This window comes from Carettochelys insculpta, chromosome 13 (genome assembly GCF_033958435.1).
Source record: "Carettochelys insculpta isolate YL-2023 chromosome 13, ASM3395843v1, whole genome shotgun sequence".
In the NCBI taxonomy this organism is placed as follows: Eukaryota; Metazoa; Chordata; order Testudines; family Carettochelyidae; genus Carettochelys; species Carettochelys insculpta.
The window spans coordinates 15,371,806-15,397,982 of NC_134149.1; the positions used below are offsets into that span (position 1 = coordinate 15,371,806).

General features: G+C 46.1%; 1 protein-coding gene across 2 annotated transcripts in view; it reads left to right on the forward strand.

Moving 5' to 3' along the window:
- The window catches only part of STAG2 (STAG2 cohesin complex component), a 214,849-nt gene that overhangs the window by 159,077 nt on the left and 29,595 nt on the right, over nt 1-26,177 (forward strand). For both annotated transcript variants that reach the window (XM_075007426.1, XM_075007427.1), the window contains 5 exons: nt 8,367-8,541; nt 10,549-10,688; nt 12,803-12,904; nt 15,022-15,170; nt 21,907-22,035. In XM_075007426.1, the coding sequence (XP_074863527.1) occupies nt 8,367-8,541; nt 10,549-10,688; nt 12,803-12,904; nt 15,022-15,170; nt 21,907-22,035 (695 nt within the window). The remainder of the gene's footprint in view (nt 1-8,366; nt 8,542-10,548; nt 10,689-12,802; nt 12,905-15,021; nt 15,171-21,906; nt 22,036-26,177) is intronic.

Genomic DNA, 26,177 nt, shown 5'->3' on the forward strand with positions numbered 1-26,177 from the left:
TCGGTGCATCAGAGTGGTAGCCGGGTTAGTCTGTATCTGCAAAAACAACAAGAAGTCCTGTGGCACCTTATATAGCAACAGATATTTTGGAGCATAAGCTTTCATGAGCAAAGGCCTGCTTCATCAGACCCCCTTCGTCGTGTTGCTAAAATTGGGGTGTGGGGTCCCTGATGGACTGTGTGGGCTGGTCTCTCACACTGTCTCACACATTCTATTAGGGATGTCGTGAGGTGGGGGGCATTATTGGTTGCAGGGCCAGTTCAAACAGTCCCTTCCTCCCCCAGCAACAGCAAGCCCTCAAAAATCTTTCCTGCCTTTGGAACCCTCACCATGCTCAAGCCAGGACATGGTGCTGTCTGGCAGCATGGTCTGTACTGCACTGCAGGCATGTGCTTTATTGGGTCGGGGGTAGCCACATGATGTGATCGGGTGCAGGAAAGACCCTGGCCGCATGGTGCCGGCTGCGGGGGGTGTTACCCTGTACAAATGTGAACTGTAGGAGAAAAAGTTTGTTGGCCTCTCATACAAGCATGACCCCCACAGCCTAGGTGCCATGGGGTGGGACAGGGGCTGGTGCCAGTGCTGAAAAGTTACGGCCTCTCCTCTGATATCCTATGCAGGGAAAAAGCCATCACTCTGTGCTGGGGCTGTTTTTAATGAGTAGATAATAAAGAAGGAAGTTTCTTAGCCTTTCATACAAGCATGACCCTCACAGCCTAGGTGCCATGGGCTTCCTGGTGCAGAATTCAAATTTGAAGGCTTCCTGTAACCTAATACCTGGAGAGTAGTGGAAATGGAAGCTGTCAGAGCAGACGAGTGTGAAGTATTGCGGGACACATATGGGATACCTATGGAGGCTAATTAAGTCAATTCAAAGACATGGTGTTTCCACACTAGTCTTAATTCAAACTTGATGCCATGCCCAATCTCCTTCGATGGTGTTAGATCATCGACTTTCGTGCTCCCTAAAATTGAGCTAACTGCCTTAAAATTGACTTTATCTTGTAGTGTAGACATAGCCGAAGACTCATCCTCACTCTTCCTGTTTTAAGGCGCTGCAGGGAATGTAGCCAAGGGGATTGCTGTAGATTTGCCTCAAATTCCGTGTTAGAACATCTAGAGTGAAAACAGGAGCTCAGAGTAATTCTTATGGAGGCAGCTCTATGTCACCATTTGGACCTGATGTGAAGTGTCCCTGTACCATCTGTTTCTGCTCTGAAAATAGACTCCTTTCAGTATTGACACAGAACTTCTAGAGCCCTAGCTCTAGGAGTAGCACTGATCCTACTCGCCGTTGCCTCAATGAAAATAAGTTGGAGGTTCAGCCCTCAGCTAACCCTAGGGAATTGAGACTTAAGTTGGGTCAGTGTTCTGGATAGGCCCGCATCAACTCCTGCCCAGGAGAAGCAATTGAGTCCCCATGCTTGTTTTTCCTGTCAGATCAGCAGCTGCTGCTTCCCTTGGTCCCGGAAGCCTTCAAAATTGCTAGGGATCTGCTGCAGCTTATGACATTTTTCTGCCCCCAAGGAGGGGGAGTATACTCTATCTCCACCGTGCCCCCCAGACTCAGTCAAGAGAAAAGCAGGTCACGACATCCAGGCATTCTCTTTCTCCAAGAACTGTGCACCTGATGCCCAGACAGAGCTCAGCTGTTCTCCAAGCTCTTGTTACTCTGTGCCCAGAAGTTCAGTGCCTCTGTGGTCTTCTGTTTCAGAGACCTTGGAGTCAAAATCCAACTTGTACTGTTTCAGGACGTGTGCGAGTTGATGGTTGAGGTCAAAACAGGACAAAAGACACCTTGTTTTCCACAGTGGCCGAATTTGCCCCAGTGGACTTTCTGAATCACCTCACAAAAGCAGGAAGGTTTCCAGTGACACTGCTCAACATCATCTTCAGTGGCCTTGGTCACATTCATTCTGCTGTCAATGGCACACCATACTTTGGTGCCTACCCTCACGCAGATGCCAGCAGTGACTGCTCCAGCATCAGCCCCCTCTGTTGTGCCTTCACCGACAGCGTTTCTGTGTCTGCAGCTCCTTCACTGCTAAGCATGACCTTGGCACTGTCAACTTCATGGCCTTCTGCAGGATCGGTGCCACTGGCCTCACCACTGGCAGTGGTGCGGGTGTCAGCTCTACCTCTTCAGGCTGCAAGCTCAACACTGTTGTCTCACACTGCACTGGCAGGATATTGGATTACTACACTGGTGCCCACCTCCACATCCTGGCACCAACCATCATGTGGTCAGCACTAGGGCTGTCCTGAGAGCTGTGGGACTTGTCAGGAGCAGATGGCAAGGAACCTAACCTGATCTTAATAGCTTCCTCCTCCTGATCTCCAAATGAAGCAGTGGCAGGCCTTGCCAAAGCCACTTTTCTTGAGGGCAACAAGGTATTGCACCAGTTGCTTCAGAGGTTGCATCTGGGCATCAAAGCTGAGCAAGTGATTCAGGATTCCAATTCAGTGGTGGATATTCTTGCCTCTCCGGGTCTTTCCCATATTGCCCTACTATATATTAAAACCATTTTGAACATACTTAAGAGCCTGTGAGAAGTGCCAGTTTCCCTTCTGCCTACTGCCAAGTGGAACGTGCAACGTTATTTCATACCCACAAAGGAAGAGGTATGAACATTTAAACTGCCACTTGCCTTCTGATTCTTTTTTTGTGGATGCTGCTGATCAGCTTGAACAACAAGGTTTTGAAGGTCTCTCCGCAAAAAGCAGAGGCTAAGTGACTTGACCTGTTTGATGTGGGGCATGCACCTCTGTTATTTCCAGCCAGCAGGCCATTGTCAGTAGGTGCTCAAAAAACACCCCTGAGGCATTGGCCAAGTTTACAGACCTGCTTCCTTAAAATTTTCAGCCTTGGTCAAGGAAGGGAAGCAAATCTCTAAAGATTCCCTTCAGGCCAGTTTGGACAGTAATGCTGCTGCTTCTAGAGTCACGGCTCCTAGTGTGGCCATGAGGAGTGCTCCTGGATCTCTTGATCTTGGACCTCCTCTTGAAGTCCAGCAAATCATACCGGATGTGACCTTTGAGGATGTGACTCTGTTTCCTGGGAAAATATGTATGAGGCTACATAGGCTCAAAGACTCAAGCCACTGTCAGTTCCTTGGACCTCCACACACCAGTTACACAACAAAGGCATTTCATACCTCAGTCCCCTCCATAGTTCTACCAACAGTCTAACTCTTGCAGGAGGAACGAGAAGGGGGAGTAAGAGGTTGCATCTGTCCTCTGGGGAGGGCTCTGACCAATCTAAAAATTTCAGACCCTAAACAGGTCTTCTGAAGGTATGGTCAAAGATAGCATACTAGATCACCAACTGGGATCCCAGCCTTTCTTACTTTCTCCATGCTTATCCCCCTTTTACCAGGCATGGTCCCGTACCACCTCAGACTACTGAGTACTCTGCATGGTAGAGAATACCCATCTAATTCTGTGCCATCCAGCCCTCTGTTCCCCATCTGACTGCAGAGATCTTCTCACGGGTAGCTCCTTACACAGGAGGTGCAGTTGTTCCTAATTCTAGATGATGTGGAGGAGCTTCTTTTGGAACACAGGGGAAGGGGGTTTTTACTCCCACTACTTTGTAGTACCAAAGGCCAATGGTGATCTTGGGCTCATTCTGGACCTGGAGGAACAAAACCATTTCACAAGGAAATTCAAGTTCCGCATAGACTGTTTAGCCTTTATCACCACCTCTCTGGATTCATCAGATAGGAGTGTGTCCCTCAGTTTGAAAGACACACATTTCCATATTGGAATCACTCATTCCCATAGGAAGTACCTCAAGTTTGTGGTAAACAGTATCCACTATCAGTTTACAGTCCTATTGTTGGCCTGTTAGCAGCAACCCAAGTCCTCTGGTGCATGGAGGTCATTGCTGCATTTCTATGCAAGCACCAGGTACAGGTGTTACTCTGCCTGGTGCTTGTGCACCCAGCTCAAGTTCATCAGACAGAGTTTCAACTCCTAGTAAACAAAGCAAAATCCATTTTGTCTTCATTTCTGGGGATAGTTTATAAGGGCAGTAATGGACTCGACCCAAGCTAGGGCATACTTGCCAGAAACAAGGTTTCAGGTCCTGAAAGGTACCAGTTGAGATTTCAGTTTCCCACTACCATAGCAACAAACTGCATGAGATTTCTGGGACACATGGCTGTCTGCAATTATGTTGTGCAGCGTGCAAGACTCAGACTCCAACTGTTCCCATTGTGGTTAGCGCCAGCATGTTGACCATCCCCACAAGACAGGGGACTAGATTCCTTCCTCTGGTAGTTTAACCCTCAAGTGTGCGCAAGCGTCCAGTGCCTTAGACTTGGGCTGGAAATCTCATCCGGGGGCCTCCTGGTGTGAGGCTGACCCGGTTCTCCGCACTAGTGTCAAAGAGCTGAGAGCAGTGTGGCTAGCCTGACAGACCTTCTGTGCATCTTCAGTGGGACAGTGTGTTTGTCATGCACAATACAACAGTGTTTTATATTGAGACAGGAGAGTACACACCTCTCTGTGTCATGAAGCCCTCAAACTGTGGAACTTCTGTTTACAACTTTCCGTACACTTGCAAGTACCATACCTTTCTAGGGTTCAGAACAATCTAGCAGACCACCTCAGCAGGTCATTTCACAGCCACAAGTGGACTGTTCTCCCAGACTTTGATTTCAATCTTTCAGAGGTGAGGCCTTCCCCAAATGGACTTATTTGAGATGCAGCACAACAGGAAGTGTCAGCAGTTCTGCTCCTTCCAGTATCACAGCTAGGGCTCCACTGTAGATGCAGTTCAGTTGAGGGGTCCCCTCCTGTATGCATTTCCACCTGTACCGCTTGTTCTCAGGGTGATCTTCAAGATCCAGAAGGAACAAGATTAGGTCATAGTAATAGTACCAGCCTGGCCCCCATCAGTAGTGGTACATATCTCTCCTAGACATGTCTGTGGAGTCATTGGTCATTCTACAACTCTTCCCAGACTGCTTGACACAAGACCACAGTTGTTTTTGGCATCTGTAACTTGAGTTGCTTGACCTCATGATGTGGAAGCTCCATGGTTGAACCCATGGAAGCAGTCTACTAGAGCCACCTACCTTGCCAAGTGAAAGATTTTCAGTCTGGTCCGCACAGCACAATTCACCACCAAGGCTCTCCTCAGTGCTTCACATCTTTGACGATTTCCTGCACCTTAAATAACAGGGACACTCTCTACCATCTGTAAGGGTGTACTTAGCTTTTATATTGTCCTTCCATCCAGGGACAGATATTGTGATCGCTAGCCCCTTGATCAGTCACTTCTTGAAGGAGCTGAACAGACTATACCCACATTTCCATCAACCAGTATCTGCCTGGGACCTTAATTTGGTCCTGTTTAGACTAATGAGACCTTCATATGAGCCATTGGCAATGTGTCTCATGCTCTACCTCTCTTACAAGATAGCCTTCCTGCTAGCTGTAACTTTGCCTAGGTGAGGTCTGAGCTCAGGGCGCAAACATCTGAGACCCCAATACCATGTTCTCCAGGTGTCCACAGGACACTAGACTTCTACACTCAGAGAACGAAGCCGTTCAGAAAATCAGTCCAGTTATGTGTGGCAGTTGCAGACAGAAGGATTAACCTGTCTCTTAGCAACACATCTCATTATGGATGGCATCTTGCATTGGGGAATAGTGCAAGCCGTTAGGAGTTTCCCCAAATCACATCACAATGCACTCTACCAGGGCACAAGCTTCATCCACAGTGTTCATTGCTCAGGTTTCTATTTTAGAAATTTGAAGCATGGCAACATGGTTTTTCATGCACATGTTTGCAACGCATTATGTTATTACCCAGCAGGCCAGAGTAGAATGCGGCTTTTGGATGAACAGTGCTCCAGTTATTAGTAGGCTTCGATCCCAGTTCCTCATGGCTTGAGAGTCACCTGTTTGGAAATGACGTGAGCAAGCACTTGAAGAATGAAAAATACAGTTCTTCACCTTCTCATAACTGTGATTCTTCAAGATGTGCTGTTCATGTCCATTCCACTATCCGCCCTCCTGCCCTTCTGTTTGGATAGCCAGCAAAGAGGAACTGAGGGAGTGTCATGTTGGCAGGGTGCCATGAAGGTGCCATGATGCAAGGAGGTGCCCAGAGCAACCCCACAGATGCACGTAGGGGAAAATCTTCGGGCCACTATGTACGTGTGCATGAACAAATACCTCATTGGAATAGTCGTGAACAATACATCTCAAAGAACAGTGCACATGAGAAGGTGAGTAACTGTTTGTTTTTTATCAGATTACAAAGGAAATTAAATGCCCAGTAGGGTTATTTGAAGCAGAGTCTGATGGCTTTTGGCCGTGTCCATCTTGTTGTAATCCAATGTTTATTTCTGATAAACACACTTAGAAAGTTTTCCATAGAAGTTTGTGGTTATGCCCTTGAAATTCTTTCCCGCCCTTGGAGCCTGAAACATGCAAGCTAAGACATGGTGCTGCCTGGTAGATTGGTCAGCACCAAATGGCAGGCACATCCTTTTATTGGGTTGGGGGCTACCATGTGATGAGGCTGACTGCAGGAACGACCCCAACTATGTGGCATCTCTGGGGGAAGCAGGGGGGTTTGCTCACAAATGTAAACGGCCGAGAAGTTTCTCAGCCTTTTATGCAAGCACGACTCCCGCAACAGCCTTGTTGCCACGTGGTTCGGTGAGGCAGCAGCTGGCGCCAGGCAGCGCAGGAAGAAACTACCAAGTGTACAGACAGAACCAAGAAACTCCCTGTAGAGGCTATTTGTAATGGGTAGATGCACTCACAGTGCTAATCGCAAAGAAAGGAAGACATTTCTCAGGGTCACATACAAACATGATCCCACAGCCCCAGGCTTGCTGCTCCCACTTTGAAATTCACGGTCTTCCTGTTACCTAATTCCAGCGCACCTGGAGAACAGTGGCTAGAGCGGAGTACTGAGGGGCATTATGCGTTACATATGGGACACCTCTGCAGGTTAATAAATTCGATTTTTAGCTCGAGGCTCTTCCACTCTGGCCTTTGATCGAACTTTGGATTTCGATCATGCTGCTATACTCATCAGGTAATGACGATACTGTAGTCTTGATATTAGTGTTCCCTTAATCGAGCAAATGGTATTTAAAGTGAAGACAGTCATATGGTAATAGCGAGCTAACTGCCTTAAATTCGAATTTATCTTGTAGTTTAGATGCAGCCTGAGATTGGATGAAGTCCCATGGAGAAAAGGGTCAGGACTGAGATTGTACTAACCCCAATGTACTAGGTTGTGTACAAGCACTAAACAGAATAACAACCCCTGTCCTGAGAAACAGATGTCTTCTCCCCTGCTGTTGTATAATGATTCAGGCAAGCAGAGAAAATAATCAAAGCATGCACTGTTGATGATTATTAAAGGAAAATCATGAAATTGTGTGTAGGGAAATAAAACCTTATCAAATGGACAGTAAATAAGCTAATGACAAAGGAAGAATACAGTGGAAAAAAATGGGTTAGCTATAGTGTGAAATGCTTTTTATTTCAAGTTTTTCCATTTATTTTTGGTGATTTTTGTTTTGTTTTGTTTTGTTTAATCCCCTTTGGTAGCCGGAGGGTTGTTGAGACCTGTGCCTGAGGAGTAAACAGCAGTCAGGTCCTGCCATAGTTATAGGTGGCTTTGTGGAAAGTGGAGGTGGTCCAGACCTGGATAGTGATGTTACTCTTTCAGCTAGGTTGCAGTGCCTGGAGGAGGAAGCCACCAATAAGGGGTGAATGTGTTCTTTTTAGTTTTGAGTCAGTAGTTTCTTTTTTTGTTCATTTATTCTTTGTTTTCATTTTATTTTTTGACGCTTTGAGTTTTCAAAAAAAGTGGGGTAAGGGCAGCATGTGTGTATCTCAAACATTGTTAATTGCGATGTGAACTTTTAAGTACAAAATGTTCAGACTTCAGTACTATGGTGGCTTTCTTTTGCAGTGTAGGATTCCTTATGTTTTCCCAGTTACCTTTAGCTTCTTTTAAAAAATACTCCCCAATATTTTTCAGACAGAATTTGAGATTTAAGAATTTCATATGTTAAATTCGGTAAATACTTTGATTTGTAATAGACTTCATCCGGAGAATGCCCTTATTTAAGGGTCCAATCCCAATGCAGCAAGCACACACATGAGCGTCTGTGCATGTGGATAGTCTCATTGCACCCAGTTGAATTTTCCATGTGAATAAAGTTACTAACATTTCTTTAGGATCATGCTTTGAATGTAAAATATTTTCTGCATTGGGAATGTAAGTATCTTTTTGGTTGATGTTTGTATTTTATATGAATCAAAAGTTAATTTCTGGTTAGAAGAAGTTGAAGAAATTCAACAGAGAAAATCTTTTTTTTTTTTAATAGGCTTTCACTATTCTCTGTGATGTCTTGATGATCTTCAGTCATCAGATTATGTCAGGAGGACGTGACATGTTAGAGCCACTTGTTTACACTCCTGATTCTTCATTACAGTCTGAACTGCTTAGCTTTATTTTAGATCACGTCTTCATTGACCAGGATGATGACAGCAATAGCGCAGGTATATACATGTGTGTGCATGTCTGTGTCTCTCTCCATTCCTCTCTCTCTCTAAAATGACAGATGTTTTCACTGTTCACTTTCCCTTGTATGTGCATCTGCATGTTATAACGGGGTTCGACTCACCACCATTACTTTGGTTCCCTGCCCAGGGTCATCTGATGGCAGCCTTGTCCTGTCGTCATCCTCTCCCCTCTTCTTCCTTTTGCTCCTTTGGCTACTTCCCTTATGACCATTGCATTCTCCCTGCCCTTATATGAAGGCCAGCAGTCTGTCAGGTGTCAGGCTGGAGCCTCTCTCCTCTTCCCTTTAGCTTGCCCAGTTACCATGCAAGTATTGGAAGAGTAACAAATACTCTGAATAGAGAAATTGCCTAGGATGATACATACAGTAATTTTACTCTATAATGTAAGAGAGAGAATATTTAGACTAATATTTGCTGAGAGACTGGGAGATTTACGTAGACTTACAAGGCTTTAAAAGTCTTCCAGGAAAACAGTAGAAGTTCTGTCACTAGGGGTGTTTAAAAATAGACTAAAAACATTAGAAAATGTTCTGTAGAGAACAATCCAGAAGCAGAGCAGTGAGGCTCCTTCCAACTCTTTTATATGTAATTCAAAAAATCTGTAAAATATAAATATATTTCTTTGGTCCAAATAGAGAGTCCCCACTTGGCGCTGTTGAAATTGGTAGTGACGTTACCATTGGCTTTGGTGTGCAGGCTCAGTCTGTCTCCCCCTGCCCCACCCCCAAATAAAAAGCACAAAAAAAACCACAGAGCACACAAATAATGTGTGTTGAGCTACTTTACTTTTACCAGTCTTGAAAGATTTACTGGTTAGTGTAAAAGAGTCTAGAGACAAGAGTATTCTAGTTGGAAACTTAAGTGTTACCCATGTGACTTACTTTTCTTTTGTTTTAAAAGTACATTGTTAACTTTGGCACTGAACTTCACAGTTTAGTTTCTGAGCTTCTATTTTTGCTGTTCTTGGCTACACTTAAATACTACTTAGTAAATATTTCATGAAGCATATGGGTGTAAAGTGAAATGGGGACTTGCTGATAACATAACATGGGTATAGAGCATTTCACATTTGTGTCTCATTCAGATTGTATGACACTTAAAATAGTCACACTAATGTGGTATAGAGATTACAGTAAAAGCTTTATTATCTGGCATCCCTTGTTCCCTGGGGATGCTGGATAATAAAATGTGCAGGTTAGTAGGGCTGGGACCAGCAGCTGACTCTGCTCTACCCTCCACATGCAGCCAGACAATGGGCAGCTGCCCCACAGCAGCTTGGCTGGGCGTGCAGGTTAACTAAATGTGCTGGTTATCTGAAAGTCAGATATAACTAGGCTTTTACTGTAAAAAGGCGGCAGTCAAAATTTTTTTGCTAGGGTTGGCATTGATGATAGTTTCTAAAAAGTGTAGGATTTGAAGGTCAGCTGCTTCCCCAGTTAGAGATATTTTTTCCTATGTCAGTTTTGGTGTTTTGTAAGAATGTAACTGCATATGTAAACAAATGAAGAAACATTTTTTCATTACTGAAGAGTAGAAAATAAGTTGTTGTAATGAGACGGTCTTTAACAAACATTAAAAGTAAGTTAGTTTAGCAAAATATTGCTACACAACACAAATTAATAGCTTGTCACAGTAATCTGGTTCCTTTATTATTAGTAATTACACTTACGGTAAAAGAAACAGCTTCTATTCAGTGATCTTAGAGTACTTCAGAAGAATTATTTAAGCCTTTCAATTTTCTTTTCAGGTAGGCATTTTCCCTGTTTTCCTGACAGGTGAAGTCTTCTATCTCAGGGTAAAACAGTGAGTCATTGGGAAAGCTGAGAATAGAATTCTTGAGCATTGACTCCTGATGTTTTGCTGTAATATTCGTTCATACAAAAGTTAGAAGGTTAAAATTTAGTGTTAAACCACTTGAGTAACTAAATGATCTGAACAAACAACAAAACTCCAAGGTAGTTTAATGCTTTGCTTGCTTTCCAGATGGACAGCAGGATGATGAAGCTAGCAAAATTGAAGCACTGCACAAAAGAAGAAATTTGCTTGCAGCTTTTTGTAAACTTATTGTATATACTGTGGTTGAAATGAATACTGCTGCAGATATTTTCAAGCAATATATGAAGGTAAATTTGAATTTTTCATGTAATAGTGAAACATGAAAATGCTTCCATATAAAAAAGCTGTACTTATAATTAAACCTTCTGGGTGCTTGTTTCTTTTATTATGTGAAAGATATATTTTAAGCCCATATAGACAGGCAGGTGCTTTCCAAACAGCTTTCCATATGTAAAGTTGCAAAGACAACTTTATTGTGGCAAATTAACTCACTCAGGTTCATACAAAAATATTCCCACAACTGATTTTAACTTTTTTAATAGATTTTCCCATCCTGATATATAGTATTTTTGATTTCTTGTTTGAGTATGAGAAAGTAAGTTTAAAAAAAAAAAAAAATCTTGTTAGCATACGTGAATAAAAATCAACTGAATGATGGCTAATTCCAAATGAAATAGAAAATGTAAAAGTTATTTTTGATGCACAAGATCTTTTAGTTTTATGAGAGAGAAAAAGTTATTCTATCCAAAGGGGAGCGATTCCCAAAAAACAACAACTTCACTTATTACACATAGATGACTGCTTTTGTTCAGTAAATAATATCTTTTGTTCATAGGATCCAGAGCTGTACCTGGCAATCCTGAACTTTCTGTCTATGAACATAAAACTTCATTGGTCTTCATCTGTACAAAACAAAATAACACTGTTCCATGCTGGGTCCCCCTTCTGAATCTATGACCGCAGTAGAAAGCTTTCACTTATAGCACTGCTAGTGTAGATGCTCTTCAGACAGTGACTATGAACCTTTCCAGGCTACTCCATTTGTATAAGTAACTCTGATTGACAACCGAGGTTCCATGTATCCCTGGTGTTACACAGTGGTTGTCCATCAACTCATCAAGATATTTGCCTAGTTTTACATAAAGCACTAGCAAAGTCAGTGCAAACTAAAATTTTATACAGGCTCTTGTTTATACTGCTCTATCTACTGTACACTGAAAGGTAAGTACAATACTTCCATTGCAATTGATTTACTGTATAAGTGTATGGTAAAACAGAGAAAGTAAGCAATTTTTCAGTAGTAGTGTGCAGTAACACTTTTGACTTTTTATGTCTGATTTTATAAGCAAGTGGTTTTTAAGTGAGATGTAACTTGGGAGTACAGAAGACAAATAAGACTTGAAAAAGGGGTACAAGTATCACAAGGGTAGTTGTGGTGTTCTGCATCTGCAAAAACAACGCGATGTCCTGTGGCACCTTATAGACTAACAGATTTATTGGAGCATAAGCTTTTGTGGGCAAAGACCTCTTCCTCAGATGCAGATACATAATTAGCATAGCTGGAGTTGTGTACCTTAAATCAGCCTTCCCCTTTAGTGTAGACTTGCCCCTAATTACTCAAGCCCCTGCAAACAGTAATGCCAGTTTCAACAGAAGAAGCTCTTTCGCCGACATAGTGCTGTGCATGCTGTCATTTAAATGAGTGTAATTTACATTGTTCAGAGGGGTGGATTATTCAGATCCCTGAGCTACATAACTTGAGATGTAGCGTGCACGTGTGTGTGTGTAGACTGAGTGTGCAGCTGTTTGTTTTAAATCCCAGTGATAGAGGGTCTCTCCTGGTTGCTTAACGTGTTTTCTGTATAACTAAGGAATAAACACAGGTTCCTAGTTCAGTTTTGACTATTTTAAGGAACACAAGAAATGTTTTATATTTATTAAATAGAGTAGGTAGTTACCACACCCCCCATTTTGCCACACAAAAAAATTAACATTATTTGCCACTGTCACCACAATGAAAACAATCTCTCCTCAGACAAGCATGGGTAGAACTGTGAACCATGAAGCTAAGTAGGTCATTCCATCTCAAAACAAATACTGTTGTTTATTAAATAGGATACAAAAGAAATGGAGAACATCTGGAATGAAAAAAATATGGAATTTCAAAAAATTGAGGTTTTTTAAATTTTTTTTAATTTTGTGTTGATGAAAAATGTTTTAACACTGAATTACTTAAAACTGTTTTGTCATTTTTTTGTTAGGATCTGGGCATGTTTCTAGTCAAGTACATGTGAAATTAAGTACATACAAATTCATCATCTTTTTCTGAAGGGCTTAATAGTAAAATGTTATTTTTCTAAAGTCTTAAGGCTTCAGCTGTTTTATGTTTAATTTTTTATAGTATTACAATGATTATGGAGATATTATCAAAGAAACAATGAGTAAAACAAGACAGATAGACAAAATTCAGTGTGCGAAGACACTTATTCTTAGTTTACAACAGGTAAGTGTTTCTCATTTTAAATGCTTGTATAAATAGTGCATAATAAAATATTTGTTCTGGGTAACTTTTTATAGGAATTTATGTGAAGGGGAGGGTTAGGAAATATTAAACTTAAGGCTCTACAATTATTTTTAAAGATTATTTAAGAAAATTCTGCTTTTGCCTTCAAGTATTATGTTGTTAAAAGGTGAGGAAAAGATAGTAAAACTCTAATGAAGGGAGATTTCCATAATTTTTAGTTCTAGAAAAGTGAGTGGCGCAACATGTTCATTTACTAGTATGATAAATGTGTTACAAACTTACCTGATGACACAGTCTTGAGCAGATCACAAGGAAAATAGTTCCCACATTTTTCTTACTGTTTTAATTCTGTCGAGTAATGAAAAATACTTATATCAATGCAAAGGTTTCACCCATCTCAGAAATTAAAGTATCATTAAAGCCCTCAGTTAGTAGTTGACCCACACTAACTTCAGAGGGTACTGTGTGTGTACCAGGAGCCACCCACATGGACTGCATTGTCAGACTGTAGACCTAGAAAGAAAAAATTTCTCTTGAACAGTTTTTTACACTATCCACTATGCTTAACTCATTTCATGGCGAACCCATAAAATGCTTCCATCTCATTAGCCTCTTCTATATATTATCCTATAAATAGCCTAATGGGCTTAGAAGAGTACTAATCAGAGCACAAGTAACTGTCACATAAGGACAACTGGACATGGGTTCCAAATATCAGTGTGGTCACAAAAAAAAAATATAAAGAGATTCAGAGAACATAGAAAATATAAAACTTGGAAAGTGGTTATTAATGCATCTAGGGAAATACATTATAGGGGAGAAGCTATAATGTGGAGTGGAAGCAGAAGAGCAGGAAGGAGACCACAGAAGTGATAGAATATGTCTGCACAGAGGCACAAGATGTATTTGGCCAAGATCGTGTGACTTGGGCTCATGGGACTCAGTCTGCCAGGTTAAAAGTCACTGAGGGCATCTACGCTTGGAACTAACTTTGCAGTTAACTTCCAAGTTAGGCACTACATTGAAGTATCCAGCAGAGAGTCTATACGCATTTTCCCTTACTTCAAAGTCCCTACTCCATTCCTGGGAATGAAGTAATGCCCTACTTCGAAGTTTAACTTAGAAGTAGGGAGTGTCTAGATGCTCAGCTTCGAAGTTATCTTTTCAGTGTAGGCACAGTCACTGTGTAGAGGTTCGGTCTGGAGTTCATGCTTTGGGATCTTCTAGCTTTGCAGGGTCCATGTCTGAACATCTGCACAGTGGCTTTTCAGATCCTGAGCCACCTACTATTTTTTATCCTTGTGTAGACATAGGTGCAGTATGCAAGAAATTAGATACTTTGCCATGTAATATAACTGCAAAAATGATAATGAATTACATCAGTAGAGACTTCATGGTACAAACTGCTAACATATTTTTTTTCATGAAGGTTTGTAGATTGTGTTTTGCTCCAGTACCTTGCTACAGACAAGACACTGATAAATGAAGAGAATTGCACTGAGTGGGAAGCTAGCAGCATTGATTGAATAGGAAAGATTGAAAGAGCTCAATGTGTTCAGTTTTGTGAAATATTGATATGTCTGCAAATTAACAGCAGGATGAGATTCAGTACCCACTGAAGCCAGTGAGAGTTTTGCCATTAACTTCAGTGAAGCCAGCATTTCACTGGAGAGAGAGAAAAAAGATTTTTGTTTTTTTGTTTAGGGTGATACAAAGGGATGAACTAGAAATTATTGGGTTGAGTAGTCACTCTCACTAGAGTGATAGGAGTTGCATGAGATCTTATTTGGATAGAGGTATAGGATTTTGGGGAACTGTTCTGAGAACAAGAAATGCTAAACTGTTCAGTTGTCTCATTAGGAATGTGGCGGAAGCCTCACATCCCAAGGTTTCTACATCTAGACTAATCGTATTTAGAGCATGTACTTCAAGGAGTAATTCTGACTTGGCAAAGAGATGTATTTGTCCTAGTTTTTTTAGTGTAATTATACGAAATGTCTTCGCGTCAAAGTGAGAAATTTGTAGTTTGCAGCCTAGTTTTTTACTAAATTTTTGGTATACTTTTGATCAGCCACTGTCTTCCTGCTTTCTTGCAGCTTTTCAATGAGATGATACAAGAAAATGGTTATAATTTTGACAGATCATCACCTACATTTAGTGGTATAAAGGAACTTGCTCGACGTTTTGCTTTAACCTTTGGACTTGATCAGCTGAAAACAAGAGAAGCTATTGCCATGTTACACAAGTAATTGTCTATTTTTACTTCCTTTCTCCAACAAAAAAAAAATTGCCTCTGACATGACAAATACTTTGGTTAGAGAATTAACCAGAATTGTGTATAAATGTGAAATGTTTCAGTGCTAAATGAGGATTTTTTATTTTGCCAGTCAGCTAGGGAGGTGGGGGGGAGAATGGTTTGATATAGTAGTTTGTTACTTTTGAGAAGCCAGTTGACTTCTGTAGTACTCTTGAACCAGATTCATTCCATGTGCTAGAGAGGATCAGGAACAATTATGGAAACAGCAATTCCCCTAGCTCATATAGGAATAACACTAACAACTTTCAAGTATCAGAGAGGGAGCAGTGTTAGTCTGTATCAACGAGAACAAGACATTTTGGAGCATAAACTTTCGTGGGCAAAGACCCGCTTCATCAGATGATGGGGGCGGCGGGGGGGGGGGTCTTTGCCCTTAAAGCTTATTCTAATAACTTGGATTCTTCCTCGAGTGTCCCCGTGGGTGCTCCACGATAGGTGTCGGGCTCGCCCCAGCGCCGCAGATCGGATCTTTCCAGCAGTTTCTGCCGGACCGCGCATGCGCCGGCACGCGCCGCTCCCTTGCGCGCTCCCGGCCACGTGTGCGATCTGGTCCCCGCCAGTTCCTTCTTAACTGCCATCGGCTGCAGACGGAATCCACTCAGGCTGCAGCCAGAGTCAGCGTATTTAATGTTTTAAGTGTTTTTAGAATTTCTTTTCAGTCTTTAAGTTAGCTTGTTGTTTTTCTTATTGCAAAAAAATATATATATATAAAAGCCTTAGTAACAAGAAGAGCAGCGGAGGCACGGGGACGTAAGGCCATTAGGCCTCCTGCCGTGGCAGGCTGGGTCCGAGAGGGGAACACGCACAGAAAAGGTGCTAAGTACCTTATTAACAACTCAAAGACTCACTGCAATGTCCTCTTCAGGATTCAAGAAGTGCGAGTCATGCCGCGAAGCTATGCCGGCCTCCGGTGGGCATAGTCAGTGTATTAGGTGCCTGGGGGAATCTCACGTCACCCAAAAATGCCCCTTCTGCACAAAGCTCACAGCTAGAGCAAGGAAGGACAGAGAAATGCGGCTAAAAATGCTGCTCTTTGACCAGGTCCTCCAGCCAGACGTGCTGGAGCGGCCCCAACAAGAGGGACCCGCAGGGGGCCATAAAAGAAAGGCGGCTTCCCTCACCCCATCAGTGCAGAAACGGAGGAAAATCTCGCCAACCCGATCCCTGCCGGCAGCCACAGTGAGTGGGACGGGTGCAGCACATAGCTCCCAGCTGCAATCACAGACGAGCGGCGGCGGCGCGGAAGCGCACGTGGCAGAGGCTGAGCCTCCGATAATCAAACAGCCGGCCCGCACCACGGGCAGAGCGGCAGCCAGGCAAGCGCCGGAACCAGCGGCACCGCAGCTAGCGGCACAGACCCCCGGGGCGCCAACAGTGAAGAGCTCGCAGGCACACAGCCTGCAGGCGCCGGGGGAGACCACCCGCGCGGCACCGACAGCAGGGCCGAGATCCCTGGCGCGGAAAGGGGCGGAGTCAGCCCCACAGGGGACGGGGAAAGGCAGCAGAGAAAACCCGGCACCGCAGCCCTTCTCCAGACAGGGCTGCAGGCTGCTCTCCCTAAGCCCTCCCCTTATGCTGCGAACTCCAACAAGGAGGCAGGGGTCTCCCCCAGTCTGCCCTGAGCCTCCCTCCCTGTTCCTCCAGCCAGCCTCATCCTGGCTTGGGCCACCCTCGCCTTTTCTGGGATTTGACCCCCTGGAGTACTATCACAAATCAGTCTCACCATTGTCTCAATCAGCTAGGCGATCTCGCTCCCCCAGACGCCAGGGGTATGCACCTCGAGAGTGGTCCAGGTCTCCATCCCAGGAACCGTGCCCGTGTTGCCATGGTCGCCCCTATCATGCGGGGCATAGACACCATAGGCATACCCCCAGGGACAGGTCCCCTCAGGCGGTTCACTATCCCCGAGGGCAATCGCGGACGGGGACGGAAACGCAAATATCTCACGGGGAGTCGATTCTGGAACCCCAAGATTTCCCCTCACAAGCCTCCAGCGAGAAGATGTATCACCGTCAACAGGACACAGAGGGATCCAGAGAGGCTTACCCTAGTGGTTCCTCTCTATCCTCCCCTGATGAGGCCACGGCACCAGGGGACGTCCACCCCCCAGACGATCTCAAACAGTTTCAAGAGCTGTTTAAAAGGGTGGCCTTTACGCAAGGCATCCAAACAGCAGAGGTGCAGGAGAAGCACCATAAGCTCCTCAAAAACCTGAGACCTCCGGCCTCTTCCAAAATAGCTATTCCGCTTGACGAAGCAATTATGGAGTCCGCTACCACGATATGGCAGACCCCTGCGTCCGCTCCGCCTATAAACAAGAGAGCGGATAAGAAATACTTCGTCCCGGCGAAGGGCATGGAGTTCCTGTTCAGTCACCCACAACCAAATTCTCTGGTGGTGGAATCGTCTCAACAGAGGTCGAAAACTTCTCAGTACAAGACTGGGGGAACGGACAAAGATGCCAAGAAGCTAGAGTTATTCGGCAGAAAGGTCTACTCCTCTACCCTACTGTTGAGAGTGGCAAATTATGCAGCACATTTAGCGAACCATAACTTTGACAATTACTCCAGGCTGACTTCTCTCATGGACTTGCTTCCAGATGATAAGAAGCCGGTGCTGAAGGCCATCTTGCAGGAAGGCTACGCAGCCTCGAGGACAGGAGTTCAGATCGCCCTTGACATAGCAGATACAGCGGCACGCTCAACAGCTACGGCAGTGGTCATGCGCAGGGAATCCTGGCTTCAGACATCGGGTATCCCGAGGGATCTACAGGCGAAGATTGTTGATCTCCCCTTTGACACACAGAAGTTGTTGCCTGAATCAACTGATTCGGTCCTTCATTCCAGTAAGGACTCAAGGGCTACTCTCAGAACCTTGAGGATTTATACCCCTCCATACAGGAAGAAAAAGCATTACCCTCAACAAAGACAATACCCGTATCAACCCCAGCGTGCTCACTACCAAAGGGGCTACGAGCAAGGGTGGCATCAACAGCACCAACAGTACAGAACTCCCAGACGACGTTCCCAACAGAGCCGTGTCTTCTCGGGGCAAGGCCAAAGGCAACAAGTTTGACGGACAGATCGAGGGCTGCACTATCACCACCATCGCGCGATGTCATCCAAAGCTAATGTTCCATCATCGCCTCCGACCGTTCTACGCCCAGTGGCAAAAGATCACCACAGACAAATGGGTACTGGAGATCATAGCCACGGGTTACATGATCCCCTTCCAGTTGCTCCCACCGCCACGACCTCCACCCAGGCCCCATCTAAAGGACGCCTCCCACGAAGCGAAAGTCAAGCAGGAGGTGGACCATCTTATGCTTATAGGGGCAGTGGAAAGAGTGCTGGAGCAACTCCAAGGGAAAGGGATACTTTCAAGGGATTCAAGATACTTCCTTACAGAGAAGAAAACAGGAGGCTGGAGGCCCATCCTAGATCTTCGAGGCCTCAATCGGTACTTGCGCAAACAACGCTTTCGGATGATCACAGTCGCCTTTATACTTACGGCACTGTACGATGGAGATTGGTTCTCAGCCCTCGACTTACAAGACGCGTATTTCCACATAACAATCCACCCAGCTCACAGACGTTTTCTACGGTTTATGGTCAGCAAAGAACATTTCCAATACAAGGTTCTGCCGTTCGGCCTCTCCTCGGCCCCCAGAGTATTTACCAAGACCCTGGCAGTGGTGTCAGCCTACCTGCACAGACAGGGGGTGTTTATATTCCCATATCTGGATGACTGCCTACTGAAAGGGGCCTCGAAAGACGAGCTACTACGCATGATACGAGTTACAGCAGGCACGTTCTCTTCGCTGGGCCTGATCATCAACCTGGCGAAGTCAAAGATCGACCCTACACAGGACATAAGAGTTCATAGGGGCATACATAAACTCCATCACAGCAAGGGTTTATCTACCAGATGCCCGCTTTCGCGCCATTGGTTCCCTTGTACAAGTCATCACCTTCAGCCCCACGGTGCCGGTTCTAACGTGCTTACAGCTGCTAGGCCATATGGCAGCAGCAACGTTCGTAATACAGAACGCCAGATTGCATATGCGCAGCATGCAGCACTGGCTGGCGAGCGTCTACAAACCGGCAGCACACACCGTCCGCAGGGTGGTGTTGCCCACGACAGAGGTGTGCAGATCCCTGCAATGGTCGGTAAACCCCAAGAACATGCTAACGGGGTACCCTTTCATCAGCCACAAATATCTATCTTTCTCACCACCGACGCCTCCCACATAGGATGGGGGGCACACATGGGCGAAAAGGTGACGCAGGGACTGTGGTCCCCTATGGAACAGTCGCTGCACATAAATATACTGGAGCTTAGAGCAGTGTTCAATGCCTGCAAACACTTTTGAGACCATATACAAGGCAAAGTAGTCGGGATCAATACAGACAATACCTCCACCATGTTTTATATAAATCGACAAGGAGGAGCTCAGTCCCATGCCTTATGTGCGGAAGCAGTCCGCCTGTGGAACTGGTGCATCGCCAACAATATAACTTTGAAAGCCTCGTATTTACCAGGTGTTCACAACGTGCAGGCAGACCAGTTGAGCAGGCACTTCGCACTCACACACGAGCGGCAGATCCGTTCCGATCTGCTACGACCGATTTTTCATGCATGGGGGGTTTCCCCAGATAGACCTGTTTGCCACTCATCGCAACAAGAAGTGCCCACAATACTGCTCCAGGGCAGGACTGGGATGGGGGGTCCCTGGGGGATGCATTCGCGATTTCATGGAAGGGCCCCCTGCTCTACGCATTTCCTCCCACAGTGCTCATCCACAAGGTCTTGCAGAAAGCCAGGAGAGAGAGAGCCCACATGATCCTAGTAGTCCCAACTTGGGATCGACAGCAATGGTTCCCCTTACTCCTGCGCATGTCGGACGGCCCACCGATGCCCCTTCCGGTGGCGCCAGACCTGCTCACACAAGCTCAGGGGTCTATAGTGCACCCACACCCCCGAGGCCTGCGACTGTAAGCATGGTTAATCCATGGCTCGGCTCCCTAGAGAGCACATATACGGAGGGAGTGCAACAAGTCCTAGAAAGTAGCAGGACTTCCACCAGGAAGACTTACAAACAGAAATTGACTCGATTCACTGCATGGTGTTATACCAAGCAATTAGATCCCCTTGCCGTGCCTATACCTGTAATATTAGAATACTTACTGGACCTCGAGAGGTGGACTCTCCCTATCCTCATTGAAGGTCCACCTTGCCGCTATATCGGCTTTCCGACACGAAGAGGAAGGGCCCATGGTGTTCGCCCATCCCATGGTTACCAGGTTCCTGAAGGGGCTAGTAAACCTTACCCCCCTCGGAAACCGCTTCCACCTTCGTGGAGCTTGGACCTGGTGCTTAACGCGCTAACGGGACCACCGTTTGAACCCTTAGCCACGGTTTCCCTCCGTCTCCTTACGATAAAGACGACCTTGCTTCTTGCAATCACGTCAGCTCGCAGGGTGAGCGAGCTCACGGCAGTTATGGCAACGCCACCCTGCACAGTATTTTCGAAGGAGGCGGTAACCTTACGGCTGCATCCAGCCTTTGTTCCGAAAGTTTCTTCAGAGTTTCATATTAACGAACCTATAGTCTTACCCTCGTTTTATCCAAAACCTCATAACTCCAACAAAGAGGCGCTCCTACACCTCCTAGGCGTGAGGAGGGCGCTGGCTTTTTATATAGACAGGACTAAGTCCTTCCGAAAAACGGATAGACTCCTAGTCTCTCTCACTCCCAGATCAAAAGGAGAAGGTCTCTCTTCGCAAAGAATCTCGAAGCACATCGTATCCTGTATAAAAATGTGCTACGAGCTTAGAAAGACTCATTTACTGGTCCCGCCTAGGGCTCACTCCACCAGGGCGGTGGCGGCATCAACAGCCTTTTTCAAGGGCAGTGCGCTAAAAGACATCTGCAGAGCGGCGACATGGTCATCCGATGACACCTTCGCCAAGCATTATGCCCTACACAGGGTATTCCAAGAGGATACCCGTCTCTCAACAGCGGTCGTTTCGGGGGCAAGCTGCACATAACCCAATTACCCACCTCCTTTCTTGGGTTACTGCTGGGTATTCACCTATCGTGGAGCACCCACGGGGACACTCAAGGAAGAAAGAGAAGTTACTCACTGTAGTAACGATGGTTCTTCGAGATGTGTCCCTGTGGGTGCTCCACCACCCGCCCATCCTCCCCGCTTTGGATCTCTGTTTAAGTGTTTTTCAGGAGCATCCAAGGCGGTTGGTCAAGGAACTGGTGGGGACCGGATCGCGCATGTGGCCGGGAGCGTACAAGGGAGCGGCACGCGCCGGCACATGCGCGGTCCGGCAGAAACTGCTGGAAAGATCCGATCTGCGGCGCTGGGGTGAGCCCGACACCTATCATGGAGCACCCATGGGGACACATCTCAAAGAACCATCGTTACTACGGTGAGTAACTTCTCTGTGTCCTATCCAATGCTCATGGAAAAATGGTGGTTTTGACCTACGATTTTTTGTGAGTTTACTGCAGGATTAAAGGAGTAAAATGACAAATTAAAACGCTTTTTCAGTGATTAGGTACTTTGGTCACGTGGGTGGTTCTTCAGAAAGCTGTAACAGGTCATTCTTGTGAATCTTAATTTTTTTTTTTTTTTTAACGTCTGTTTCAGGGATGGCATAGAGTTTGCTTTTAAAGAGCCTAATCCACAAGGTGAGAGCCATCCTCCTTTAAATTTGGCTTTTCTTGATATTCTGAGTGAGTTCTCCTCGAAACTTCTCAGACAAGACAAAAGAACAGTGTAAGTATTGTCTGCAAGTTCTTAATATTCTGAAATGTTAAATGACTAAAACATAGTTAAATTTTTCTTTTTAACCTTTTTATTAACTCAACAAAAATTGCTGTTCTTCTTTGAGTGGTTCCTGTGGGTGCTCCACAGTAGGTGTTGGGCTCGCCCCGGCGTCACAGATCGGAAATTTTCAGCAGTCTGTCAGGTCGCGCATGCGCTGATGTGTGCCAGTTCTTCGCGCACGTTCGGTCAGATGCGTGATCCAGTCCCCACCAGTTCCTTCTCAACTGCCAACGGCTGCAGACGGATTCTGCTCTGGCTCCAACGCCTGAGAAAGATAAAACTGTGTTTTAATTTTGTTAATAGTTATTAGTTGATAGTTTTAGTTAGCGCTGTTAAAGTTGTTCTGTTTAAATGTAGATATAGTTTTAAAAAAAAAAAAAGAGAGAAGAGAGGCAGCCGCCCTAAGCGGTCTGCTATCCTAAAAGCTGCGAATGTTATCTTTTTCCAGGACTGATTAGCTGTTAAGTGTCCTATTAACATTCAGAGACTTAAATGCCCAGGCCAAGATGTCCTCGCCGGGGTTTAAGAAATATGAGTCATGCCGCAAGGCCATGCCTGCCTCACATGGGCATAGCGAGTGCATTCGTTGCCTCGGGGAGACCCACATTCCACAAAAGTGTCCTCACTGCTCCGAGCTCACAGCCAGAGCCAGAAAGGACAGGGAAATGAGGCTGAAGATGATTTTATTTGATAAGGCCCTCCAACCTGGACCATCGGAGAAGCCCCATAAAGAGGGGCCCTCAGGGTTGCACAAGAGGAAGGCGGCTTCCCTAACCTCCTCTGTACAAAAGAAAAGGAAGCTTTCCCCAGCTCAATCCTTGCCGGTAACACCTGCGAGCAGGACAAGCGGAGCACAGGGCTCTGACCTGTGGGCTGCTCAAAGCGGGACGACTGTAGCTCACACAGCTGCTCCGGGACCTCTGACCATTAAGCAGTTGGCACCGGGGGTGCCGCAGGCGCCGGAATCAGCGGCACCGAGCCCTGCGGCACCGATGGCACCGGAGCAGGGGTACCCGGTACGGTACTCAATGGTGCTGGAGGAAGCTACCTGCGCGGTACCGTGCACAGGGGCACTGAGCACGGCGCCATGGTCCGCAGCACGGGAGGGGGCGGCACCTGTTTCTCAGGGACGGGGGGAAAGCAAAGGCCAAAACCCGGCACCGCAGCCCATCCCCGGAGGTCATCGTGTTGCCGTTATCGCCTAACCCCCCCCCCCCCCCAAATATACACCGGGCAGCAACTCCAATGGCCTGCTTCAGACCTCCATCCCTGTTCCTTCAACCGCCATCCCCCTGGCTCAGACAACCTTGACCAATCTCCAGTAGGGATCCCTATGAATACTATCACAGAGCATCTCCGCCACTGTCAGCGTCATCATGGAGGTCACACTCGTCTAGACCCCATGCGTATGCTTTCCGATCGTGGTCCAGATCCCCATCACCGGGCCCTTGCCCCTGCTGTTATGGACGCCATTACCATACTGAACACCGGCACAGGGGGTCCAGATCCAGGGGTAGATCCCCACCCACACCTCGCCAACACCCCTTCACACAGTCTGTCTCCGTGAGAAGAACACAACCTTCCCAGGCGGACGTTGGTCCACAGGCCCTGGACCTCCCTTCTGAATCCTCAAAAGGGCAAGCATATGAACAAATCCAGAAATCTGAGGAATTAGAGGAGGTATATCATAACAATGCCTCTTCGTCCTCCCCAGATGAGGTGGTTGTCCCCGGGGATATTTCCCCCCGGACGACCTTAGGCAATTCCAAGAACTATTCAAGAGAGTAACACAAACACAGGACATTCAAATAGCAGAGGTGCAGGAGAAACATCATAAACTCCTGAAAAATTTGAGACCCCCGGCTTCATCTAAGATCGCCATCCCACTAGATGAAGCAATTATGGAATCAGCCTCCACCGCCGGCCCCCCCCCCCCCCCCCCCAAAATAAGAGGGTGGGTAAGAAATACTTTGTTCCAGCCAAGGGCATGGAATTCCTGTTTAGCCACCCCCAATCAAATTCCCTGGTAGTCGAATCATCACAGCATAGATCCAAGACACGAGGAAATTAGACATGTTTGGTAGGAAGGTCTGTTCCTCCTCTACCTTACTACTCAGAATGGCAAACTATGCAGCACACCTGTCAAACCACAACTTTGACAATTATTCCAGACTTAGTTCTCCCGTGGATTTCCTTCCAGAGAATAAGAAACCGGTGCTGAAAGCGATCGTCCAAGAGGGCTATGCGGCCTCACGAACAGGAGTTCAGATTGCCGTGGACATGGCAGCACACTCCACAGCCACAGCAGTGGTAATGCGTACGGAATCGTGGCCCCGGACATCCGGCATTCCCGAGATCTGCAAACAAAAATTGTAGACTTTCCATTTGATAAACAGAAGTTATTCGCAGATTCAGCTGACTCGGTCCTACACTCCAGCAAGGACTCGAGAACCACACTTAGGACCCTGGGCGCATATACCCCTCCGTACAGGAGGAGGAAGTTTTACTCCCAGCAAAGGTGCTACGCTTATCAACCTCAGCGTACACAATATCAACGGAGCTATGACCAAGGGCGCCACCACCAGCAGCAACAGTATAGGGCCCCCAGCAGGGTCGCACACCCTCGGGGCAAGCCCTGAGACAGCAAGTTTGACGGGTATGTCGAGGACTGCAATATCAAGACCATCCCTCAATGCCAATCCCAGCATATGTTCCATCATCGGCTCAAACCGTTCTATTCTCAATGGCAAAACATCACCACAGACAAATGTGTACTGGAAATTATAGCCATGGTATGCATGATACCCTTCCAATCACTACCTCCACTGAAACCTCCCACCCAGTCCTCCTTCAAGGACCCCTCCCACAAGACAAGTTTAAAACAGGAGGTACACCATCTCATGTTCAAAGGGGTGGTGGAGAGAGTTCCGGAACAATTCCAAGGGAAAGGGTTCTACTCAAGATACTTCCTAACAGAGAAGAAGACAGGAGGCTGGAGGCCAATCCTGGTCCTCGGGGCCCTCAACCGACATCTGCACAAACAGCGTTTCAGGATGATAACAATTGCCTCCATACTTACGACATTGGACGATGGAGACTGGTTTGCAGCCCTCGACTTGCAGGACGCGTATTTTCATGTAACTATTCACCGGCACACAGACGGTTTCTCCTCTTCACAGTAGGCAGGGAGCACTTCCAATACAGAGTTCTTTCGTTCGGTCTCTCTTCGGCACCCAGAGTGTTCACCAAAACACTGACGGTAGTATCAGCTTAGCTACACAGACAGGGTGTGTTCATTTTTCCGTACCTGGACGACTGCCTACTGAAAGGGGCCTCGAAGGCAGAGGTCCTATGCATGATACACGTCACTACAAACACATTCACCTCGTTGGGCCTAGTTATCAACCTCTCGAAATCCAAGACCGAGCCTACGCAAAATATAGAGTTCATAGGGGCACGCATAGACTCTACTGCATCAAGAGTATACCTGCCCGATGCCCATTTCTGCACCATCAGATCCCTGGTACAAGAAATGACGTACAGCCCCACAGTGCCAATCCTAACATGTCTACAACTGTTGGGGCACATGGCGTCCACCACGTTCATGGTACAGAATGCCAGGCTGCATATGCGGGGCCTGCAGCATTGGCTGGCGAGCGTTTACAAACCGGTAGTCCATACCATCCACAGGGCAATATTGCCCATAGTGGAGGTGCGCAGGTCACTGGCATGGTGGGCAGATCCCAAGAACTTACTAGTAGGGGTGCCCTTCCACCAACCACAAATTGTGATTTTTCTTACGACAGATACATCCCACATAGGATGGGGAGTGCACATTGGCAACAAAGTAACTCAGGGGCTATGGTCCCCCGTGGAAAAGACATTGCACATAAACATGCTAGAACTCAGAGCAGTGTTCAGTGCGTGCAGACGTTTTTGGAAATACCTGCATGGCAACGTAGTTGGGATAAATACCGACAACACCTCCATGTTTTCTATCAACCAACAAGGAGGGGCCAGATCCCGTGCGCTATGCGCGGAGGCAGTCCGGTTGTGGAACTGGTGCGTTGTCAACAATATAATGTTAAAAG